Below are 14,005 nucleotides of genomic sequence, written 5' to 3' on the forward strand. Positions count from 1 at the left end.
TGTCCGTGGAGACTCCTGACCCCGTGGCAATGACCTTCCACCTCTGGTGTTTCTGAGAGCTTCCAGAGGGCTATTTTCCAGTTGCTTCCAAACCAGTCTGCAAGCTCGGGTCCCCCATAGCACCCCCCTCCATTTCCAGTCCCTGCTGGCGAGGGTGTGCCATGACACAGGTGCTTGGGGAGGCCGTGTCCTCACCGGGGCTGCGTGGCTCAGGGGCGAGGGCTGCGTGCATGCAGAGGTGGCCGCCAGCACCACACCAGCTACAGAAGGCTCTGGAGCTCTGGGAGCAGGGGTGGCTCCCAGCTTGCTCTACAGTCTTGGGGCCAGCAGCGAATCTCGTGCCAAGGAGTTTCCAACACTGCCATCCCGCTGGTGACATTGTAATTTTTCAAAAGAAAAATGACTTACAAATATTATACATCATCCATATTTCAATTTTATTCTCTAGAAAGTTTAATTCCAAAAACGGCTGGGACGTATATGGACACAGCAGCCGGCAGAAAGCCAGCGAGAGGGGCTGACCTCCTGGTGGTTTTTATCCTAGAATCAGGTACGAGTTGAGAGCTTTGCTCCGCAGGACCTTCATCTCCTCCAGCACCTTTTCTCCCGGCTTCTCGGTTGGCTGTGCTTGCTCTTTGACCTCTCTGCATATCAAACACCCGACAGGGACACATTAGCGCACTTGGTGACAGCTCGGGTCACCCACCGGCCCGGATGCTGGCTCTGGATTGTGGGGATAGCTCAATGAAGCCTGGAGGACTTGTTTTTGTTTGTAAAGATTTCATTTATTTGAGATAGCGAGAGAGAGAGAGCACAAGCAGGGGAAGGGCAAAGGCAGAGGGAGAAGCAGACTCCTCACTGAGCAGGGAGCCCGACGCGGGACTCGATCCCACGACCCTGGGATCATGACCTGAGCCGAAGGCAGACGCCTAACCGACTGAGCCACCCAGGCGCCCCTGGAGGACTTGCTTTATACTTTTTTATATAGGATTGATATCACATATATCTATTTCAAACTATATTTAGTGATAATTTAGTTACCAGTGAAAACACTTGGCTGGTAAGTGATTCAAACCTGGCTTCTGATCTCAGCTACATGAGTTTCTTACCATGGCCAAGTTCCCTAACTCAGGCTCCGTTTCCAGATGGGCAGACAGTGGTAATTCCCATCTCCTGGTGTTGTCGAGAAGGGGAAACGAGAAATTACTCATAGACGTCTTAGCATGATGTCTTCTAAGTGTTCAGACGCATTAACTGCTTCTTCATGTTTATGAATAAGGCAGACTTGTAACATCTGACTCTGACACTGGCTCTAGAAGTGGGGGAATCAGGGCGAGGGTTCTGCACCGACCGGGTGGTGGCTGGTGCTGAGCCCGGGGGTGTGGCAAGGGGGTTTCTGGGTAGAACTTTCCAAATATCTGGGAAGGAATTGATGAGTGCATTTGGTTGAAAGGACAGATGTCTGAAGATTGGGAGCTCGGCTCTATGATCTGCCTAGATAGGAGAATACAGTATAAACTCAAGTGCTTCTGATTGAGGAAGACATAAAAAGATGGAAAGATATTCCATGCTCATGGATCGGAAGAATTAACATAGTTAAAATGTCCATGCTACCCAGAGCAATCTACACTTTCAATGCTATCCCGATCAAAATACCAAGGACATTTTTCAAAGAACTGGAACAAACAGTCCTTAAATTTGTATGGAAACAGAAAAGGCCCCGAATCTCCAAGGAACTGTTGAAAAGGAAAAACAAAGCTGGGGGCATCACAATGCCGGATTTCGAGCTGTACTACAAAGCTGTGATCACAAAGACAGCATGGTACTGGCACAAAAACAGACACATAGACCAATGGAACAGAATAGAGAGCCCAGAAATGGACCCTCGGCTCTTTGGGCAACTAATATTTGATAAAGCAGGAAAAAACATCCGGTGGGAAAAAGACAGTCTCTTCAATAAATGGTGCTGGGAAAATTGGACAGCTACATGCAAGAGAATGAAACTTGACCACTATCTCACACCATACACAAAAATAAACTCCAAATGGATGAAAGACCTCGATGTGAGACAGGAATCCATCAAAATTCTAGAGGAGAACATAGGCAACAACCTCTACGACATCGGCCAAAGCAACCTTTTTCATGACACATCCCCAAAGGCAAGAGAAACAAAAGATAAAATGAATTTATGGGACTTCATCAAGATTAAAAGTTTCTGCACATCCAAGGAAACAGTCAGAAAAACTAAGAGGCAGCCCATGGAATGGGAGAATATATTTGCAAATGACACTACAGATAAAGGACTGGTATCCAAGATCTACAAAGAACTTCTCAAACTCAATACACGAGAAACAAATAAACAAATCAAAAAATGGGCAGAAGAAATGAACAGACACTTTTCCAATGAAGACATACAAATGGCTAACAGACACATGAAAAAATGTTCAAAATCATTAGCCATCAAGGAAATTCAAATCAAAACCACACTGAGATACCACCTTACGCCAGTTAGAATGGCAAAAATAGACAAGGCAAGAAACAACAATTGTTGGAGAGGATGTGGAGAAAGGGGATCCCTCCTACATTGTTGGTGGGAATGCAAGTTGGTACAGCCACTCTGGAAAACAGTGTGGAGGTCCCTTAAAAAGTTAAAAATTGAGCTACCCTATGATCCAGCCATTGCACTACTGGGTATTTACCCCAAAGATACAGACGTAGTGAAGAGAAGGGCCATATGCACCCCAATGTTCATAGCAGCAATGTCCACAATAGCTAAATTGTGGAAGGAGCCGAGATGCCCTTCAACAGATGACTGGATTAAGAAGTTGTGGTCCATATATACAATGGAATATTACTCAGCTATCAGAAAGAATGAGTTCTCAACATTTGCTACAACATGGACAGCACTGGAGGAGATAATGCTAAGTGAAATAAGTCAAGCAGAGAAAGACAATTATCATATGATTTCTCTCATCTATGGAACATAAGAACTAGGAAGATCAGTAGGGGAAGAAAGGGATAAAGAAAGGGGGGGTAATCAGAAGGGGGAATGAAACATGAGAGACTATGGACTATGAGAAACAAACTGAGGGCTTCAGAGGGGAGGGGGGTGGGGGATGGGATAGACCGGTGATGGGTAGTAAGGAGGGCACGTATTGCATGGTGCACTGGGTGTTATACACAACTAATGAATCATCGAGCCTTACATCGGAAACCGGGGTGTACTGTATGGTGACTAACATAATATAATAAAAAATCATTTAAAAAAAAAAAAAAGAAACTAAAAAAAATAAAATAAAATAAAATAAAATAAGACTGTAAAAAAAAAAAAAAACTCAAGTGCTTCTGGAACATTTTCTAAACGGGGTGAAATGTAAAGTACTGGCAAATGCCTGGCAGTATTGAAAAAGCAGAAAAATCTGAAAATAAAGAATTATAATGTTCCCTGGGGGCACCCTGGTGGCTCAGTCATTTAAGTGTCTGCCTTCGGCTCAGGTCATGATCCCAGAGTCCTGGGATCGAGCCCCGCATCGGGTTCCCTGCGGTGTTTGCTTCTCCCTCCCTCTCCCTCTGCCTGCCACTCTGCCTACTTGGGATCTCTCTCTCTGTCAAATAAATAAATACATAAAATCTTAAAAAAATAAAAAATAAAAAATAAAATGTTCCCTGATGAGTGTCATAAAACTATTAATGGGCATCATTTACTGGAAGCGATTTTAAATATATATAGGTCATGTCTCCCTTTAAAGATACTAATGGTTGAGTGATACTGTGGAAATCGAAGAAGTGTTGAATGATGTGTCAGCAACTAAAGCCACTCTCGTAGTTTCTTGGACATTGTACACAATTCCCTTTAGTGGGTCTTGAGGGGGCTGAGATCCCCACCAGGCAGCAAAGAATCTCCCGGGTTATTCAGCTGTCGGGGGAGAATGTATGATTCTCTGCGTCTATGAAAACAGAATTTTCCAAAGACCAAATAGATAGTGTTCATGGGGAATGAAACACCACTGATGTGTTCTTTTTGCTCTGTCCGAGCTCGGGTTGCGTGTGTGTGTGTGTGTGTGTGTGTGTGTGTGTGTGTGTCTGACAGTGAGGATGCTGGCAGCTTCTGGCGGAGGCTGATGGAGCTGAGGAAGGGAACGAGTAGGGACGGAGAAGGCAAAACTGAGCATCGGATGATGCTTGATATGCGCTGAAGAGAATTTCTGAACCAGTTAACTTTCCAAAACCATCTCGGGCTATCAACCTGTTGGAATACTCCCCAGCCAAGAAAATGATAATTATGTTGATAACTTTGACATGTGAAAAAATGTACATAAAAGAATTTAAACTGCAAAATGGGTGAATTAAAAATGCCATGATATGTCTCTTGAAAGTGGGTCAAGTGTATATGTAGTTTTGAAAAAATTAGAAGCAAATTTGACGTGTAGGAAATGCTTAGAGTTCACTGTTAGTTTATTTTTGCGGTAAAGTAAGGGAAATACATTAAAAAATACCACTTTGGGTGAATAGATAAAGTAGTGACTTCCGTTTCATTTAATAATAATTTTCCAGTCAAGTGGCATTCAACATTTGCTGTGTAGCATAGGGGGCGAAAGGCCACATCTGAGAGCACGTGAGCCGAGAGCGTATTGGATATTGTCCCCATTCATGTGGCAAGCCGTTGTTTCTCCAGGGGCAAGCTTTGACATTGAAAAACACAGGGTTTTATTTAAAAGTCTCAGTGTATTGTTTGAAAACTGAAACAAAATGCAGTGCGGAACGCAGCTGTTTGTTGAGGTATGTGAGAATTTACGTGGTAGGAGCACAACTTGTTTTCTATGGGTAATCCCCTGAGCAGAACAGAGGCTCACTGAAATTCTATTTAACATTTTTATTTCCTAAATTTTCTTTCCCTAGAAACCGCTGATCAGTTTTCTGAGAAGTGTTGGTGGCCGTAGGCTTCTGAAACCATCACCAACAAGCCAAAGGAAACCCACACGACTTTAAGCCATGTGGGGGGAGTTCCTTTCAGAAAAGGTAGGGCCTCCCCAAAACCACTCCAAACGAAGTGACAAGACAAACGGAGATATTTCTAACATATCTGAGGTAATTATCCTTAGTGTATGAGAGAGTCGGAAATAGATAAGAAACAGATAAATGCTTCCTACAGAAAAGGCAAAGCAAGCCCCTCATGAAAGAAGAAAAATAGTTGGTAACATAGGAAAATTTATAATACCACTTGTCAACACAGAAGTGAAAATTAAGACAATGACAAGGTCCTTTTTAAATCTCTCCTGTCGCTAAGGAAGGAGGAAAAAATGAGAGCCTTCCGTGTTACTCAGGGCATTTGCACGTGGGCAGTCGTGGCCTCTGCTGGTAGGAGGTGCGCTGAGGTACTCGGAAGGGCTACTAAACCATATGACAGCCTTAACAAGCACACTGATCCCGCACCGATGGTCCCAGGAGTTTGTCCTGAAGAAACAGTCCCTGATAAGTTTGCAAGGAATTATGGCGCTAGGAGGTTTATTACAGCGCTACCGGTAACAACCAAACTCTGGAAAGGGTTTATATGATCATCAGAAAAAGGTTGGTTAAATAAGTTATGGTGAAATATAAGGGTGTATTCCTATATTTATAAATATATGTTTATAGTATACTGCCAAATAAAAGTGCAGAAGATAAAACAATACAAATAATGTGATTAAATATTGTTAAAACATATATAATAATAATCAATATAATTATATTAACATTAATATATATTAACATATTATATGTGTTAAATTATATATATATATATATATAACAAATAAGTAAATATTTGGAAGACCAAACATCAGAATGTACAAATTACTGCCTCTGGGTGGTATTGTTTTTATATTTTTATCTTTAATTAAAAAATTTTTTTTAAAGATTTTTTTCTTAAGTAATCTTTACACCCAACGTGGGGCTCAAACTTACAACCCCAAGATCAAGAGTCTCGTGCTCTACCGACTGAGCCAGCCAGGTGCCCCTATTGTTTTGATTTTTTATATTTTTCCGTATTTTCTGATTTTTTTAATAATAAAAAAGGCATTTTTTAAAAGAAAAAGAAGTTTTAAAAGCATACCTGGAATTTCAAACTTATAAGCCATATGAACTATATGTGGTTACTTCCATTACAAACATATTCATCAAAACCAAGTTTTTGGGGTGCCTGGGTGGCTCAGTCAGTTAAGCGTCTGCCTTCGACTCAGGTCGTGATCCCGGAGGCCAGGGTCGAGCCCCGCATCGGGCTCCCTGCTCAGCAGAGAGCCTGCTTTTCCCTCTGCCCCTCACCCCACTCATGCTCTTCTCTCTCTCTCAAATAAATAAATTTTTAAAAAAAGAAACCAATTTTTTGAGGGATGATGATGATGTATTTGCTTAGCTCTTTGGCCCCGGGGGGAAAGCAACTGGCGGGACGTCCTCACGCTGGTGTCTCATTTCCTCCTCACACGGCCTGTGAGGGAGACTTTATTTTCTGCTTGGTGTACGTGAGGAGACCACAGCTCAGTTACTGCGGTGGGAAGCAACTAGGCTGGAGGTCTCACATGTCATAAATGGTGGGGCTGCGACTTGGCTGCAGGTCTCCTCCCGCTGCAGAGCCCGGGTTCCTGATACCGGATGAAACTCATTCAGTTATCAGTAACAAACACACACACCTCTGAAATTAGATGATAAGTAAATGGAAAAACTGGGTTCAGTTTTTTTTTTTTTAAAGATTTTATTTATTTATTTGACAGAGAGAGAGACAGCCAGCGAGAGAGGGAACACAAGCAGGGGGAGTGGGAGAGGAAGAAGCAGGCTCATAGCGGAGGAGCCTGATGTGGGGCTCGACCCCATAACTCCGGGATCACGCCCTGAGCTGAAGGCAGACGCTTAACCGCTGTGCCACCCAGGCGCCCCTGGGTTCAGTTTTTAAATGTTCACCTGCCAACCACACTTGAGAGAATGTAATTGTGCATAAAATAAGATAGACACACACCTCTCTCTTTTTAAAGCCTAAGATACTTAGATTTGGACGACATGACAATTCTATACTCCATGTAGGACGAATTCTACCAGAAAGCTGCCTCTTCCCAAGGCATAAAGCATCCACTTACTTCTCCTTTTTGGTGTCCTTGTGGTCCAACATAGGGAATTCTGCTTCAATCATTTCTGGAGTCAATATAACTTCTATGTTCTGTTCGCAGAGCTCACTGAAAAGGAAGAAGATGCTTAGCTGGAATGGGTTTTCCTTCCCGAAATAAAATAGAGAAATATTGTGATCGTTTAAGAATTATGCAATCCTCGTGGCTTTCAATGTTACTTCTACCCACTTTCGTTGAGTCTATGTTAAGAGAAGCACAAGGCTGATAAACTGCTTTCCACCAGCAACGGGAGGAATCATTATAACCAGAGAGTAAAAGCAATTTTTAAAGTGGGATTATAGAATTCATATTCTTTTCAAGTGCACACGGTATATTTAATACTGACCATATCTTGGACTGTAAAGAAAGCCTGAATGATTTCCAAAGATTCTGGCCCCAGTGGAATTTAAATTGAAATCGATAGTGAGGAAGATAACTTACAAAAAGTCCACAACTGCTTTAATATAATTTAAACATATTTAAATAATATATTTCTAAATAAACTATTGGTAAAAGAAGAAATTAAAGGGACCGAGGTGATTTTTTTTCGAGGTGATTTTTATCTTGTGGTCTGCTATCTGCTGGAGCAGGTGGTCAGCAAACTTTTCAGTAAAGGGCTTTGCAAGTCATACAGTCTCTTCTGCAACTACTCAACTCTGCTTTTGTAGCATGAAAGGAATCAAAAGAAATACATACATCAATGGGTGTGGTTATGTCACAATAGATCTTTATTTATAAAAATAAGTGGCAGGCCAGAGTTGGCCATGGGCCATAGTTTGCTGACCCCTGGCCTACAGCTTTGTTGTCTGATGGTTAAAGCTTGGTGGCTGCATGTATGGGTTCCAGCTGGAAGAAAGTAGAGAGAGACAGACCATGGAGGAGATATACTCACTCCTTCAAGGGTCCTGATCAGAAGTGGAGTATCTCCCATCTCCCGTTCCCTGGACCAGGGCCTTGCCAAATGGATGACCTTCTGGCAAGGGAGGCTGGGAAATGTCACTACTACTTTCAACAACCCTATTACTTTAGAAGAAGAGAATGGATTTTTTGATAGTGGCTCAGTTAAGAGAAATGCTTCCATTCAACAAAGTCTTCAAAGTTTGGAATTAAAAGCAGGAGCACAGGGGCGCCTGGGTGGCCTGGTTAGTTGAGTGTCTGCCTTCCGGCTCAGGTCATGATCCCGGGGTTCTAGGATCAAGCCCCTCGGGTCCTGGGATCGAGCCTGCTTCTCCTTTACCTTCTGCAGCTCCCCCTGCTTGCGCTTTCTCTCTCTCGGTCAAATAAATAAAATCTTAAAAAAAAAAAAAAAAAAAGCAGGAACACCGTTCAGCCGTGATACCCAGAAGTGGCACAGCAAGGTTCCAGTACGGAAAGTACCCTTGGAAGCCACGAAAGCTGTTCCAGCCCCAACCAACTGAACACTAATGACTGCCCAGCAGCCGCACGCTGGTGCTTTGCAAGCATCAATTTCCCGAGAGTGGTTTCCTGTCTCTAAGGTGGGGATAACAGCGATCTCATCCCCGGGAGTAAATGAGGCCGTGTGCAAAGCCCCGTGCCGGACACACGGGCAGTGCCTGGTCAATGTCTGTTACGATTACTACCCTCGTCGTCAGCGTCAGCTTTATCTCCTGTGAACTCTGACAACTCGCAGGAAATAGGTTCTATTATTCTCATTTCGAAGACGGGGAAACTGGGTCACGATAGTCCCCCCATCAGTGCTGAGTGGAGGAGGGGTCAGCTAAGCTTCGGCCTGCTGGGCACCTCCCACGGCCCCACCAGACAGGACTTGCTCCTCTGAACCTCATGCAGACGCGTACCATCCGGCCCGGCTCCCCCGTCTCGCCACGGTCCTCATGCAGTGGTTTCCATGGAAGGTGCTCCAACCTTCCCCGGGGAGGATTCGGAGCTTCGAACGCCCAGGTATTGCCAAGTGTCACTGCGCGTGGCCAAGTCTTAGAACTGGATAGACACCTCAGATACTTAGGATTTCACTAATTGATTATTTACGTGGATGGATGTTGAAATGGGCACAGCGACGGGAGATTGAGGCTTTGGACGCTCAGTAGAATGAAACGTAAGCACCTTGGTTTGGGGCCTAGGGTTTCTATGCCTCTCCACATCCCACCCCCTTTCAAGTACTAACCCAAGTCCACGTGACCACCGACGCCTTCCCAGCCCACTGAGCACCACCTCTGCTCCCCCTGCCCTTGAGCTCCTGGAGCACCGAACGATCTGCGAATGTGAGGCACAGAGATCGTCTACACCCCACCACGAATTCAGCCTGCTATCCCCTAGCTAGGGCTCTGGGCGGGTGTTAGCCTTAACTCGTTTGGGTTGCGGACCTGGGCACCGTGAACTCTTCTGAAGTCTCTCCCAGCGCCTAGCGCGTTTTTGTGGAACAGACCACATTAGAAACCAAAGGTTCGAGAAAGTACCGTTCAGCTGTTTCCAGTCTGTCTTCTTCCGGTAGGGCGCCCAGAACGGCAGGGACAGTTTCAGGAAGCATGACTGAATTGAAGGAACCATAGCTGTGGAGGAATCACACAGGCAGCCGAGGATAAACGCTCACATTTGCTAAAATGCTTCTACTTTCCCACGGGGGAGGACGTTCCCCTTCTGTCCCTCACTCCTGAAAACCCACTCGTGCTTCCCTACGGACAAAGGCAGGGGGTGTGATAGGTACCGGTCAAATCCTAGAGGATGTGGCCAAATAAGCCATTTTCTGGAGTTTAGAAACAGAGCTTTCAAGCTGGTAGTGTCTAATGCTATTTCTAGGGGGCACAGGGCGGTATTTGGATAGTTGGCTTTTCTTAACATTCCCATCTTTACAGTCTTCCTTAGTTGTTCCATATGCAATTTCAAAACTTCCTCCCCGCCCCCGATATATTATTCGGTATTATGTATTTAGAGCTTTATATAAAAATTCCTGGGACTCGAGCACATTAAAAGAATTAAAATAGGGTGAAAAAATATTTTTAGTTTAGAAATTGGCAGCAGACTTCTGTTTCAAGATGGTAGAACAAGCATTTGCTTTTTTTTGGTCCCAACTACTTAAAAACTTATATTTTTAAAAATGTTTATTTATTTATTTATTTTAAATTTTCTAGAGAGAGAGAGAGCATGAGCCAGGAGGGGCAGAGGGAGAGCGAGACAGAATCAATAGCAGACTCCATGCTCAGTGCACAGCCCGACTCGGGGCTCCATCTCATGACCTTGAGATCATGACTTGAGCCGGAATCAAGAGTTGGACGCTTAACCGACTGAGCCACCCAGGCACCCCTACTTATAAACCTTTTAAAGGAATAAGACTTGAACACACAACAAAAAAGGAGAAAAAACATACATGGATAAAAGTTTTCAGCAGTTTTGGGGTGCCTCGGTGGCTCATTTGTTAAGCGTCTGCCTTCGGCTCAGGTCATGATCCCGGGGTCCTGGGATCAAGCCCTGCATTGGGCTCCCTGCTCAGCACGAAGCCTGATTCTCCCTCTCCCACTCCCCCTGCTCGTGCTCCCTCTCTCGCTGTGTCTCTCTCTGTCAAATAAATAAATAATATCTTAAAAAAAAAGTTTTCAGCAGTTTTCTGGAATAAATTTTGGAATCTGGGAAGAGTGCTTTCTCATGAAGAAGAGTACATGGTGACAGAGCGTAGAATACACAGGAAGGAAACGGACCTCCCCCCAGATCCCAGAAAGATTGTGAGCTGAGGGTAAGGCAGGAGGCAGATGTGGAAACACAGGGGAATTAATTGAAGCTTCCTTGGCCATGTGCACGTGTATCTTCGATGGGGCGCCTGGGTGGCTGAGTTGGTTAAGCACTGGCCTTCGGCTCAGGTCATGGTCACAGGGTCCTGGGTAGAGTCTTGTGGGGGAGGGGTCGGGCTCCCTGCTCAGTGGAGAGTCTGCTTGTCCCTCTTCCCTCTGCCCCCCCCCCCAGCTCGGGCTCTCTCTCATTTTCTCTCTCAAAAAAACAAACAAAACTTTTTCTTAAAAGAGCATGATATTGTTCTACCTATTCAAAAAAATATTAAACCAATAACAGAAGGGAAGGGAAAACCCCCAGACTGAAAGCAAACTGAAGCAAATACTATTTCACATGGATTTCATAATCATGGTGAAGGGAAAGAAAGAAAAAGAAGGAGAGAAGGAAAAAGAAGGAAAGAAAGGAAGGGAGGGAGGAAAGAAAAAGGAAAAGAAAGCACTAATCCACGAAACTCATAAATACAGTATTTGACTAGTCGTAGTTTTGGTGGGATGTGGGTACGGGGGAAACTGCTAATGAACCTGAACTCTATTTATCATGCTTGTTTATTAACATGGTTGTAGGCGAAGCAATTGTGAAACTACTTTGGACATTCTATGAAACCGAGTAATGAGTAAATGCGTTAGGAGCCAGGGGTCTCACACTGGAAGAAGGGACATGCAAATACAGATTGGGGGGGAAAGCAGGCAATAGTTTGATGGATGTGGGCTGTAATTATAAGCATTAGTATGAATTCGTCGTTTCTGAAATGTGCGTATGTGTATGTATGCTTGTGTGTGTGTGTGTGTGTGTGTGTGTGTGTGTGTGTGTGTGTCTGGCTTGTCTGCTGAGGAGGCCAAGAAACAAAGTTTCTCAGTAGCAATGTGCCCACCTAGCAGCCAGGTTTTGGTGTTAATACCATTCCTCACTAAGGGGAACCTGGGCGCCACCGCCCTGGGACTTGTCCTACTTATTGACTTCCTGACGAAGCACGCAGGTCCTACCTGACGAGCCCAATGCCACTTTGGAGCGCGGTGGGCAGAGGGGATTCCTGCCGAGCGGGGGTACTGAGACGTGGAGAGCCCGGCCCACTCTCCAGAGAGCAGGGTGGTCTGGGGAGACAGCCTGGCAGCAACCATGCGTTCTTCACGAGACCAAACTTATCCAAGTTTTAAATTCAGAGACCGTGTTCCTCTTACTTTTGCATGTGCGTTGATGTTCTTCTGACATTGAAATGGGGGACATGGTAGATGGTGGTTGGGTCCTTTGTTTTGATGCTTTTCTTGGCAAAGCAAAACTCTGACAGCCCTAAAACAGTTCTTAAAATTCTTCTGGACAACACTATATGTTAATTAATTGAATTTAAATAAAATAAAATAAATTCTACTGGACATTTTGCTAGTCTATAAAATCCAAAAGTCGGGAGTGCTGCTGGATTGGATAATTCCTTCCATGGCTGCTGACTTGCGAGATTTCTTGGAAGTCCTAGAGAGACTCAGCAAGCTCTCATTGAATTTATTAAAGAGCAAAGAAGCCAAGTGAGCTGTTTTGATTATTATGACTACAAAAATGACTTGGAATAAGTAAATAGTAAATAACTACATCGCATGGTTTGACAACAAACAGATAATTCTCAGGGGCAAAGGAAATGTCTCATAAGTAATAGGTAATTTATTCAAGCAAAATGACTGCAAGGCTGATGTATCATTAATGGATTTGTAGGAACCTAAAAAGAATACATTGTCTGTAACTGCTTTTTAAAAATAAAAACAGGGTCTAGAATCTTACATCATGGAAATCTCTGATACGGAAATGTAGACTCCTCTCTTGATTTTATCATCCGTTATGCAATTATGGTTTATTTTGAAATGAATTGGCCCAACAGAGCACTCAGGCACAGAAGTTGAAAGTAACAACTCAGAGTTGGAGAGTTTTCTTTAATTCATGCAGAATTCATGTTTAATTCATGGTTAATTCAAGCCCAAGGTAACTGCAAAAAGCTGACTGCTTTTTGAAAGAACAGCCTCAGGAGATTTTCCCAAGGACACTGCTTTGGGAAAAAAAATAGGAATTCTTTCCTCCTTAATTCTTGAGACTTGTGCGTGCCGACAGCTGCTGGCCACTTTTTGCCATTTATCCATTTGTCATTTTGCTTATTTAGTCTCCTGACTGTACCCCACAGCCAGCCACGTCTGGTTTATTGGGGGGGGGGTGAAGCTTCCTCACCCCCCAGCGAAGGCAGGCAGAGTGGCAGACTATCGCCATCTGGTGGCAGCAGAGCCACCGCAAGGCTTAGTGACAGCCCAGTGGGGACGCCATCGCTGTCCCTGCTCCGCAGACCAGAAAGGTATCGTTCAACAGGCTTCAGTAATAAGAACTCACCCAAGGACTCAGAGCAGGTGACTCAGCCCACGAGGAACAGAGGCAGGCTCGAAGGCCCTCTAAGGTGTCCGTTCCCTCTACAGTGCCACTGTCTCCCCTGATTCTAGAGCTTTCGGACTTTAGGAATGTGTGCAAGGGAAGAACAAAGACGGTGAGCTTATTCTAGATGGCTCCAGGACGGCTGAAGCCTGGAGGAACCCATAGAAAAGGAACCCCTATTTTTTGAGCTCCTTTCAGGTCCCAGACCCCAGGCTGGGTGCTTTTTGCTTGTCTGCCGTTCATCTCCAAGCAGAGGACAGTAGCTAAGAAGTGCTAAGAAAATAACCCGAAAGGGATGGCCTGTGGCAACGCCTAGGGAAGGGAGGCTGAATGTTGCTTAGTTCATCCCCTGGCAATGAAGGAAGCAGTTCAATTCAGCATAAGTCATACACTGGCTTTCAGTGAGCCCCTCAGGTACCTGGGGAGGGTGGGTAGACAGCGCACAGAGGGTCACGGCACAACCAGTGAGCTCTCTTACCCCTACTGACATGAAAATGTCCATCCCCTTGTTTTTGTTTTTTGTTTTGTTTTTTTTTTTTAGATTTTATTTATTTATTTGAGAGAGCGCACACAAGCAAGGAGAGGGGGAAGCAGATTCCCCACTGAGTAAGGATCCTGATGTGGGGCTCGATCCCAGGACCCTGGGATCATGACCTGAGCTGAAGGCAGATGCTTCACTGACTGAGCCACCCAGGCGCCCTTGTTTTAATGGG

The 14,005-nt window shown here is 44.5% G+C and overlaps 1 protein-coding gene across 1 annotated transcript in view; it reads right to left on the minus strand.

Moving 5' to 3' along the window:
* Nucleotides 1–429: 429 nt before the first annotated feature.
* The window catches only part of CFAP221 (cilia and flagella associated protein 221), a 92,781-nt gene continuing 79,205 nt past the window's right edge, over nt 430–14,005 (minus strand). Inside the window, exons 22-24 of the mRNA XM_045804097.2 lie at nt 9,569–9,661; nt 7,107–7,202; nt 430–644 (exon numbers count right to left, since the gene is read on the minus strand). Of these exons, the coding sequence (XP_045660053.2) occupies nt 536–644; nt 7,107–7,202; nt 9,569–9,661 (298 nt within the window). The 3' untranslated portion in view covers nt 430–535. The remainder of the gene's footprint in view (nt 645–7,106; nt 7,203–9,568; nt 9,662–14,005) is intronic.

Source organism: Ursus americanus, chromosome 1 (assembly GCF_024610735.1).
Source record: "Ursus americanus isolate L20-20 chromosome 1, mUrsAme1.1.p, whole genome shotgun sequence".
Classification (NCBI taxonomy): Eukaryota; Metazoa; Chordata; class Mammalia; order Carnivora; family Ursidae; genus Ursus; species Ursus americanus.